The sequence below is a fragment of the Sinocyclocheilus grahami genome, unplaced genomic scaffold (assembly GCF_001515645.1).
Source record: "Sinocyclocheilus grahami isolate Dianchi unplaced genomic scaffold, SAMN03320097.WGS_v1.1 scaffold269.1, whole genome shotgun sequence".
Classification (NCBI taxonomy): domain Eukaryota; kingdom Metazoa; phylum Chordata; class Actinopteri; order Cypriniformes; family Cyprinidae; genus Sinocyclocheilus; species Sinocyclocheilus grahami.
In genome coordinates, this window is record NW_015505448.1 from 549,892 (window position 1) to 561,763 (window position 11,872).

The 11,872-nt window shown below is 35.3% G+C and overlaps 1 protein-coding gene across 1 annotated transcript in view; it reads left to right on the forward strand.

Annotated features, from left to right (window-relative positions):
• LOC107599610 (mitogen-activated protein kinase 1) overlaps positions 1 to 10,283 on the forward strand; it is a 38,386-nt gene extending 28,103 nt beyond the window's left edge. The window contains exons 8-9 of the mRNA XM_016291257.1: positions 3,898 to 4,026; positions 7,853 to 10,283. Of these exons, the coding sequence (XP_016146743.1) occupies positions 3,898 to 4,014 (117 nt within the window). The 3' untranslated portion in view covers positions 4,015 to 4,026; positions 7,853 to 10,283. The remainder of the gene's footprint in view (positions 1 to 3,897; positions 4,027 to 7,852) is intronic.
• The last annotated feature ends 1,589 nt before the right edge of the window (positions 10,284 to 11,872 follow it).

The following is an 11,872-nucleotide window of genomic DNA, read 5'->3' on the forward strand; positions in this document are numbered from 1 at the left end:
TACAGATCTCATGCCTTTTCGGGGGGTGCTTAATAAACTGACAAACTTTAAATCTGAAGAACTGCGTGCTTTCATTACCCATAACTGCTCCATAGACTAGAAAACCCATCAAAATTAGAGTCCCGCCTTAGTAAAGGAGATCTCATACATATTTAAACTTACAAAAAAAATATTAAAATGTATACAAAAACAAATTAGATGATTAATCATAATAAATTCTGTTACAATAAAGAAGGATTAATATGCATTTAATTTATACAGTGAAGTGTTATTTTACATTTGTTTACGTTATTTCTGTACCTGAAAACTGTTAAACATACCTAAAACGCACTGTTTATTTAATATGTATCTTTGTTTGGTTGTATTTATGTAGGCCTGCTGAATGTTAAATGGATCCAATCCATGTTCATTAGAAATTATTTGATGATGCAGCAATAAAACTGCTAGTATAATTTAATGTAGGTGTTTTTGAACTTTGCTGATTTAAAACATGATCAAAATGCTATCTATTTTGATGCCAAAATTTCAAATAAGAGAGGAAGTGATAAATATCGGTATGGTATCGGCCCCAAAAAATCCTATCGGCGCATCCCTACCTAATACTTTTTAACAAGACTAAGATAACAATGCACTGTGAGATAATAAGAGCAACAACTCTTATTAGAGAAACTCTTAAGTTCAGCTGCTTAAAGAACAGCTCTGTTATTACCCTGATAGTGTGAAATGCCATGTAGCTTTTTAAGTTGCTAAACTATTTTACTGATAAAATCGTCAGAGCAGCGTGTGTCCATAGTACTGTTTGTGTGTGCGTCTGTATGGGAGCAAGAGTGGGAGAAAGAGAAGTGCTTTCTGTACATCTTAAAACATAATTTTCATAATTTATCATTTTTAACCTATTGTTTAAAATATTTATATTTATTTATAAATTTGTATTCTGTATTTTTTCTGTTGCGGAAACATTTCTGTTGTGTTCTGGTTTCATATGAGCAGAGCATTTATTTACAGCATAGATGGCATTTTCTTATTTTATTTTGTGCATCAGTTTGTATTTTGCATCATATCGATAATAAATATAAGTATTTTTGATGATATTGCCTGACTATATTTACATATGTGAACTAGGGCTGGTAAGCGATTACATTTTTTAAATCTAATTAATTACATGATGTGGCGATTAATTAATCTAATGAATCCCAAATTAATCGCACATTAAATTTGGCTGAGAAATTACTCCCAAAAGATAATTTAAAGGGGTCATATGATGCTTTTTTAAAGATCATTATTTTGTGTATTTGGTGTAACAGAATATGTTTACATGCTTTAATGTTCAAAAAACACATTATATTTCAAATACTGTACATTATTGTAGGTCCTCTATGCCCCGCCTCTCAAACGCTTCGTTTTCTACAAAGTCCCTCCTTCCGACAAGCGCAGTCTGCTCTGATTGGCCAGCTGACCCAGTGCATTGTGATTGGCCGAACACCGCAAGCACTCGTCGGAAATGTAACGCCCCTTACCATAATCGCAAGCTTCATCATCTTTCAAAATAAATGTAAAGACAGAGCCTGAAAGGGGAACAGAGTCGCGTGACAGACACAGTGATGAAGCTGGTATGTGTTTGTGATGAAGACAGCTGACGTGCTATATTTCTGACAGACTGTTCACTCTCCTGTGATGTGACCCTGTTCCCCACACACACACACACACACACACACACACACATATGCACACACGACGCGTTACTCTGCGCTGCACAAAACTCCGCATTTGAACGCCGCCTTTCTTTGCGTGCACATTTGGGCGGCATTATGCTAATATTTCCACATAGTGAGGTAGATATGTGGGGGCGTGTTAGAACAAGCCATTTTAGGGGGGCGTGGCAGAGTCTTAAATTTGATAAAGAATATCTCTTTGGTTTTGAGACTTTAGTCTTTGCAACTTTAGGGATCTTATCTATGCACAATCAGCTTGTAACACTCCAAAGAGAAAGGAAAACTTGAAATCGCATCATATGACCCCTTTAAAGTCATTTATTGTGTAAAGCATCAAAAAGACATTACAAAAAGTAGCTTCAGCAAGAAATATTTTGTTTGATCAAATTTATTACATATACTCTATTAGACCATGAGGGTGAGTAAATGATGACACAATTGTCATTTTTGGGTGGGTGAACTATACCTTTTAATAATTAATTTTATTATTATTATTACTATGGAAATATGAAATTATTTCTTTAATTAAATTATACTCTAAATAATAAACTAAAACTGCCAGTAGGTGGTGGTAAATGTCTTACTGATTAAGTCATCATGTCATTTATTCATTCACTTGATTCGTTCAAATGGCCGATTCGTTCAGGAGTGAAGTAAATGGTTGTTTATGAATGGTCCATTGAATCATTACGCTTGTTCGACTTGAATCGCCATCAGACCGATCGGTGTGTGACATCAAAGTACCGCAAGAGCTATAGAGAGCAGACGGCTCCTTATGCTTTTGAATCGCTCTCGCGGTACTTTGATGTCATACACCGATCGGTCTGTGCAGGGCCACTTCAAATCCAACGCGCCAAATGGTTCACCTAATTCGTTGAAAACGTGCATTAAGAAATGAAATGCCGCTGTGTGTTGCTCGGAGATGAACAGTTCTGCTTTGTCTTTATATTTTCGTTGGCAACATTGAGCAAAACAAGACAACATTGTGTCTAAAAAATAACACTATTAACTTATTTACTGAACTGTTGTATAAGATCAGTATCACATTTGCACTCGTGTGATATTGCACTTATTGCTCGTGTGATATTGCTTAACTATATATGATGTAAACATTAGACAAAAACTCAAACAGCAGCATTTTTGCCCCATATCTTGAATTCTAGGGACATTCTAACTACGTTCTCTAGGCTCCATCACGCAGCGAGTTGTTGCCCTGCCTCATATTTGTCATAAATCAGCTGTATGAAATGTCAGATGACCCACATAGGTCTGGGGTCCAGTGGCAAGTGTGTTAAATGCGTTAATAATTTTAACACGTTATTTTTCACCGTAATTCATTAATCTAATTAACGCGTTAAATTACCAGCCCTAATTTGAATTTGAAGGAATCCACAAGTAATCAGATTACATTACTTTCATATTGTGGTGCATTACTGAATACTTTTTTCATTAAGTAATTTGTAAATGTAACTTTTTAAAGTAACCCTCCCAAGCCTGTTAATAATAATAGTAATCTTCCATTCACATGCTAAATAATAATAGTAATTATCATTATTATAATACAAAGATACAATAAGAGCAACAATACAAACAACAACAATAATAATAATAATCTAACATTTACATGCTTAATAACAATGATATTTAAATAAAGTAAAAGATAAATATAGATTCTTATATTCTGCTGTCCTCTGCTTTCAAGAACACTAGCTTAATCATATTCTCCGCTCTTGCATATCTTAGAGTTTATGGGGATCAAAGGTGGAGAGTGTTTCAAACATGAGCACTATGAAGTGCACTTTAATAGGCACATGGCCACAATAACCTTTGACCATCTATCGAGTATTGATGTCTGGTAAAATGCAATTGGTTGTTTTAGCAGTTGAAATGTAAGATTTCTAATGTTACCATGTCATGTGTGATCAGCACATTTTCTGTATTATGGATGCCTTTGCCTTTTCACATTTGATATTGTTTGCATCTATGGCTGCATAGTTTAATTCAAAAATTACAATTACATTGTTGCATGGAGTTGAGCACTTGTCCTATTGGACAAAACACTGTACTTGATAAATGTAGGACTTTGTCTACCAACACTGACGTTGTACAGTATAGGTATAAGCAAAAGAATTGTGGGTAAAGAATTTTATCCCACATTAACTATGCTTTATTTTTTTCATCACAGCCTGTTGCAGAGGCTCCATTTAAGTTCGATATGGAGCTGGATGACTTGCCCAAAGAGACTTTGAAAGAGCTGATCTTTGAAGAAACTGCCCGCTTCCAACCAGGCTACAGACCATAGCCTGTCGCACAGGTAAACTGCAGACTAAAGCCAGGTGCATGCATCAAATATACAAAATCAATCACATACAGTGCACAGCATAAATGAGTACACCCCCTCTAAAACTTAACAAATTCAGCAATTACTCTTTACTTAGAAGACATGTTAGGGTTCTTTAGAGATATAATGTTCCAACAAGCCTGCTTGATCAATTACCAAAGAAGAATGCCAAAATTATTCAGCAAAATAAGATTTTCTTATCAAAGTGATAAAATTGTGTTGCAAAAATGAGTATACCCTCCTGAAAGTTACTAAATAAAACTAAAAAAAAAAGTGTATAGGTTTTGTGCAAAATGGCTATTTTTGATCAACAGGTAAGTATATTGAACCAAAACTTTTAAAGACAAGTAATTTCCTGACAATTAAAAGTGTTATATAGCCCACTGAATCATACTCGGACTTAATGCTGGCAACAGTGGAACCACTTGGGAGAGAACTGCCAGGTGACTTATTTCTTAGCATAAAAAAGGACAATGGTACAAGAGGAATACCAAATTATTGTTTTAAGTGTGAAAATATAGCAGAAGTATCACTAACATTCAAAAACAATGGACTTGTGAAAAGGCTCCTGAAATAATCAGTTCTTCACTTTAAGTTTTCATTTAGTGATGAGTGAATTTTTGCTAGAAAAATAGCAGGAGAAACACTGTGAAAGTGTCTCAGAGCTGGCAAAAGCTATGAAAAGAGTGACACTTCATCTCACAGAGTATGACGCAGCCTGCAGAAGTGACATGCATGGTTGTTGTCACCACTAGAATTACCTACTGTAGCCAAAGCACAATAAACTAATTTAACCTCTTCCAGAGCCTATATTTACAAAATAGAGACTTCTGGGAATCCATACTCTGGTCTCAAGAGACCAAATGAATATATTCATTCTCCCAAGGTGAAAATCCTTCAGTGGACATGTATTTCACTCAATCTTAACACTCTTGAGCTGCTGTTAGAGATTCTGTAGAGACGAGCTGAGCAAAACTCCCCATTAAAGATCAGAGCATTTAAGGAGGTCTTCCTCCAGGAGTTAAGTCAAAGTCAAAGTCTGCTTTATTGTCAATTCTGCCACATGTACAGCACATACATACAGAGAATTTAAATTGTGTTACTCTCAGACCCTTGGTGCATACAGTTAACACTTAACACTAACAGTAGACATAATACAGATAAATACAGTTAAAAAAATATATAAAATACAAACTATACAATATATAAATAAGGACATTGTAAAAAAAGAAAAGAAAAGAGATAGAAAAAGTGGCATAAGGCACATGGCAGTTAAGAGTGCAAACCAGTGATGTAAACAACTGTGAAGATATAATGAGTGTAGTGCAAAAAGAGCTTATCAGTCTGTTAAAGTGATTAAGAGCTAAAGAGCTCAGAGAGCAGGGGGTTAAACAGCACAGATGTGAAAATTTGTCATGAACTTGTACACTCCGTGCCAAGAAGGGTCAGAGCAGTGTACTTTTAAGTTCTGGAGGACATACTAAGTACTAGAGTATTATAAATTTTCTGAATTAAATCTAGGGTGTACTCATTTCTGCAATCCTTCATTTAAACAAAACTGGCTAATTTACTTATCTTACAGAAAATATCGGCATATATTTTGTTGTTTTTATTAAGTATATGTTTCAATTTTGCCATCTTTCCATGAATTATATTAATTATATTAGTGATCATTAAGAAAATACATCTTTTATATTTATTCAGAGAGGGTGTACTCATTTATGCTGTGCAAACACGGTCTATTTTCCATGTAACCGTAAGCGAGTGCAAAGAATCCAGTAATTTAAAAATATTTTTAACGAAATATGAGGGCTCTCTGACCCTCCCATAGACAGCAAGGTAACTACAGTTGTGGTAGTTACATGGTAAAGTTATGAAGCTACGAGAATACTTTTTTGCGCAAAGAAAACAAAAATAACAACTTTATTCCACATTTTCGTTTCTACTGCGTCACTTGTGGACACGAGTTCACAACAGTATTTTCTTTGCGAAAAAAAGTATTCTCGTAGCTTCGTAACTTTACAGTTGAACCACTGATGTCACACGGACTACTTTGTCGATCATCTTGGTACTTTTCTGGACCTTGAATGTGGTAGTTACCTTGCTGTCTATGGGAGGGTCAGAGAGCCATCAAAAATATCTTAAATTGTGTTCCGAAGATGAACGAAGGTCTTACGGGTTTGGAACAACACAAGGGTGAGTAATTAATGACAGAATTTTCATTTTTGGGTGAACTAATCCTTTAAAGAGTAATTTCCATTCTGTTCATTTCTTAAAATTATTAATAGTTTCATAGTTCTTTAGTCTTCAGTGTCACATGATCCTTCAGAAATCATTCTGAAATGCTGATTTGCTGCTTAAGAAACATTTCTTATTACTGGTCAGTTTTGGTCAATTTAATGCATCTTTACGGAATAAGTATTAATTTCTTAAAAAAAAAAAACTTTTACTAACCCCAAGCTTTTGAACAGTAGTGGTCATTTGATTAAAATAAAGAAATGAATGGGTTTGTTAGTAGTGTAAAGACAAGCTGTGGATTACAAAACAGTGTAAGTAACCATATTTATGTTCTTGGCACTATTTTATCAGCAGAAATGTTTTGTTCTACTTACACAATGAATGAATTCTAGATAGATTGAATTGAAAATGGAGGCAACAGCAACCATGGGCTCAGTGCCTGTTGGTGTGATGCATTGTTGACAATTTTGTTCTGTAAATGTCTGCCTCACACGGGCCAGCGTGATGCTTTTGGGGCAGTCGTGGCCTAATAGTTAGAGAGTCAGACTTGTAACCCGAAGGTTGCGGGTTCGAGTCTCAGTACCGGCAGGAATTGTTGGTGGGGGGAGTGAATGTACAGTGCTCTCTTCCACCCTCAATACCATGACTGAGGTGAGACCCTTGAGCAAGGCACCGGACCCCCAACTGCTCCCCGGGTGCCTGGGTGTGTGTTCACTGCTGTGTGTGTGCATTTGGATGGGTTCTATGCAGAGCACAAATTCCGAGTATGGGTCACCATACTTGGCCACACGTCACTTCACTATCACACTAAAGCATATACATAAATACATTCAATATATATATATATATATATTATTTCATTTCCATTTTGTATGTTGAAGTACTGAAATAAGTCAAATTAAATAAAACTAAAACTTAATAAAAAAACTATATAGACTAAACTAATAAAATGACAACAATACTACAACTGTAGCAACTAAAACTAAAATGGATAACTAATACAAATCAAACTACAGTAGTTTATCAGTAATCCTAAAAACACACTAAACAATGGGTCATGATACTAAGTTTAAACTTTATTAATAACTGAGAGCACAGGAAATTGTCACATGCAGCATCTTATCCAACATAGTGTCCAGAAGATCAGATATCACATGATCCTTCAGAAATCATTCTAATATGCTGATTTGCTACTGAAACAGAAGTGAAACAAGTATTAGGAAACATTTCATCATTTCATATGATTATCAATGTTGAAAGCATATTCTTTCATGAAAAATAAGTTCAAAAGAACAGTATTTATTTGAAATAGAGAAAGTCTTCACTGTCACTTCTGATCAATTTAATGTGTCCTTGCTGAATAAAAGTGTTAATTTACCAATTCCAAACTTTTGACTGCTAGTGTACTTGCTGATGTGTTTTAATTACTCACCAAAGCCATTTTTTACTGTAATTTGGCTCTTTGCAAACCTCAAATTCACACCAGGGTTGGAATATAGTTGTATTTGCATAATGTGTCATGTTTTAACCATAACTAATCTGTTTTTTTTTCTGTCTGTAGGTGTTGGTCTGGATTTGATCATGCTGTTGCTTCTGTCTCCACTGTGCGCTGTGGTCCTCTTTTGGTCTTCATCACCATCATCATCATCGTTATCCCCTCCTCTTCCTAAATCCCAAAACTACAGGCAGCCCTCAAAGTTCTTCTGACCCCAGCTAAAAACATGGACTCCTGCTCTCTTCACCTGCTTCACTCTTACGGTCTTATTACAATGGAAATGCTTCTCTCACACTCACACTCTCTCTTCCTGCCCGTTTGTGAGAAAGTTTGCCCGCGTGTGTTTGTGGACAACATCTCGTCAAGGTTTTTGATTCCGATTAACCCTTTTTCTCTCAGTGGTCTGATACACTTCAGTAAAAATATCTACGATTGTGTTATTGTTGTGCTTCTTTCTAGCCTCCTGTTAATATTTCCAACAAGCTGCTTTTCTAAAGTGTCTGTAAGCCATTTTGAAGTCTCACAGAGGTCAAACAGGGAGAGAATGAGGGCTCAGATCTCCTCTATTCTTAAATATATATATGCAGTGGACTCGCATTTATCCACGTTGTGCATCGCCAATTTCCTCAAAGTGCACAGAGCTCGAAATTTGCCACGGTGCCATTTTAAGGCTTTAATGTATTTTCATGAATGCAAATATGTATTTACTAATGACCCTTTAAAATTTAATAAAACGTGTTGTAGATTTATCAGATTGTTTTATAACCCCCATACAAGTGACTTGACTAATATACATGTGTGTGATTAAAAACCTGTAATTATTTATATACAATAAATTTGATTCAAACCTGTAGGTAGTTATAATATATAATTACAAGTTTTTAATCAACTTATTTGTACATTGGTTCTCAATCATAAACACTGAATCACTTTTAGAAACTTTAGAAAAGACCAATCTGTTTGCTTAAGCACCAAAGAAAAGACCACTTTGAAGACCACCTTGGAAAATGTGTACTTGTGTCCAAAATTTGACCTAAGCCCTCACATTACTGTACCTGCCAAAAAAGGCAAGTGCCATGCAGGTTTACATATATCCCGAAATCCAGGTGTTTTTTAATCTAAAGATGCACGTAGGTCTATTTAGAAACTAGACTTTATCATTTAGATAGGTTTAGAGGAACTTCTGTCATGGGACGAAGAACAATCCTGAGTTTTTCAGTCATAATTGGTACATTTCAAATCGATGTCTATTATAATCGTACAGTGCCTGTCATCTCTATTCATTTTTGTATATTTCTTTGTATTATATTTGCTTTCCCTGCACCCCCAGCCACCTTGTATCAATAAGACTGTGCCCTTGCATGACTGTTAAAAAGCTTTCTATACAAAGAAAATGGAAGTGCCACATTGCTGGGGATTCCACTATTGGACTCTCAGGTTTTTGTTATATCCTACCTTTTGTGGTCTCATATTTCTTATATAGAGTATTATCAGTTCAAAAAGAAAAAAAAGCTCTTTATTTTGCTTGGACATTTCAGTTGCACTTCTTTCAAAATCCAGGTTTCTTTCAGTGTTTGAAGAAAAAATATTAATAATCAAGATGAGCTTTTTAGATGAACTAGCTCAACCAGAACGTCAGGTTTAATTCCGTGTGGAAATTAGGAGCCTCTAGCCATGGAAATGCACCTTTTATTAATCCATTTTAATCACAAGATACTGTCTGCTGGTGAATGAATAATGTGGTGCGTCGAGACCCAGGCGAAATGAAAGTCTACCTGGAACTGTATGTGCTATAATACACACTTTTGTGCAATTAGTGAGCGAGACAGCACTTGAACGTTTGCGAAAATGGACGTCTAAGACATTAAGTTATTGATACTGATATGCGCGCATATGTGCATGGCTTCAGCAAGTGTTTCTTTCCCACACTGGCTTCCTCTTTGGTTTACTAACCCTACATTTCTTTTGCCTATATGTATGTATCTGGCAAGACGCCTGCTAGTGGTGGTATCAGATGTTGGATGATCAAGGAGAGAATGGGCGATTCTCTTATATAAATAATGAATAAATAAAAATAAACAAAAAAAAAATTGTGAAACTCTGTAAGATAGCTTCTGCCGAATCAGTGTGCAGCCTGTCTGTTTCTGTGTGCCTTTATGCGTCACAAATAACATTTATCGTGCAGCTTTGTTTTGTTGGAGATCAGTTGTGACCTTTTTTGCGGTATACTCTTGATATTATATATATATATATATATATATATATTTATATATATATTTTAAAAAAGTGAAGAAAAAAAAACGAATTTCTCTTTATGTAATTTTAAGTCCTGTTTATCACAGCTTTTGTGATTTGTTTGAGGAAGTAAAGAAAATTAAATACGCCTTTGATTTCTGCCCTACCTGGTTTGTTCCTGTTGCATTTTGCCTTCAGTTCTTGAAAGTTTTGTGTAGAACTGTTTTTTATTGTAAAAATGAATGTCTAGTGATTTATTATTAATCTTGTAAAAAAAAAAAGTCTTTGTGTATTAACCCTCTTTTTTGCTAACAATGGCTAACTTTTTGTTCAAGCTTCGAAACCCCCAGGTTTTGGCCCCTCTGGGGAAACTTGTGATTACAAACATTTCAAAATTATATTACAATCTTTTGAATCCATTGAAAACAGTGGCATTATGTCTCGAGGCTCGTTTTTACTGCTCAAAAAGACAGCCAATGTTCATTGATCTCTGCATCTGACAAGTCATGTAACCTAGAAACTGCAGAATAAAACCAATTGTATTATATTTCTGCCTCAGATTTCTGTCTCCTCCTGATATTAGTGCTAGTATTTCATGTGTCACCACCTCCCTAAACAGAACAACTAAGTCTGTCTGTTCAGCTGTAAACCAAACTGAGGCGCACAAAAGGTCTAGTCAAGTTAGTCTTCTAATGTTTTTCTTTAAGACTGGCCATCATTTTTCATATTCGTTTACATAAAAATGTCACAAAATCCAAAAAATAAAACGGATTATCCCTTGGCTAACTGCTAGTTGGTCATACTAGATCTTAAGACACTGTTTTAATGTAGAGGCCAAGTTTATGCAACTGGCCAGTGGTGTTGTGTTCAGTCTGGCTGTAAGGCAGCGATCGACTTGGTTGGCACGGCAACAGAAGTGCTCCTCTTTGCGCTCTTGATTGAGTGAATAAGAAAAGGTGCATTTCAGTGTTGTAATAATTAAATGAGCATGAGCCTGATTTGGATCCTGTGAGAACCTGCCGCCCATGACAACCGGTGGCAACTTGATGAGAACTATTTAGACATTCAGTAAGAATAAACTAGGACTGCGTTAACCCACAGTTACGTGAGAAACAGCTAATAGTGCTGTGGCTGATATGAACTTACAAGCACACTACAATTGGAATGTTCTCCTGTGAGAATGTGACAATCATTATTACATAATAATTCATAATAAATGCCTATATGCTTATTTAACACCAGTGCATGATGACAGGTCTTTATGTGAACATAATTTTGCTTTTTGTTGAGGGTTTAGAAAAATCTTAAACACTTGACTACAAAAAAAGTGTTGATTAGCCAGGTATTCAACATACATACACACACACTCTCGTGTCTGGTTTGCTATCCTTGTGGGGACTCTCCACAGGCGTAATGGTTTTTGTACTGTACAGACCGTATATTCTATTGCCCTACACCAGCGGTGGCGAATCAGTAACTGCATGTTGTCAAGCTGGGGTAAGTCACAAGTTAAGTTGTCTTATATTTTAATATTTTGTAGAAACATTAAGGTAAAAATGAAATCAACTAATAGAATAATATTCAGATTTATTTTTAGCTTTAGTACAATGACAACTAAAAGCAAATAATTACATTCTGGAAACAATTTGGATATATATATATATATATATATACTTTACATTAGTGTGAGCTTGAATAAAAATGTCTGTCTAGTTGGCCTTAATCAGTTCTTCAAGTACAAGCTGTAAGCTAAAATAATAACCTTACAGTTCAAAGACTATAATAATAATGATAATACTAGTTATTAGTATATAGTCTTTGAACTGTAAGTTTATCACAGCCACTGGACAG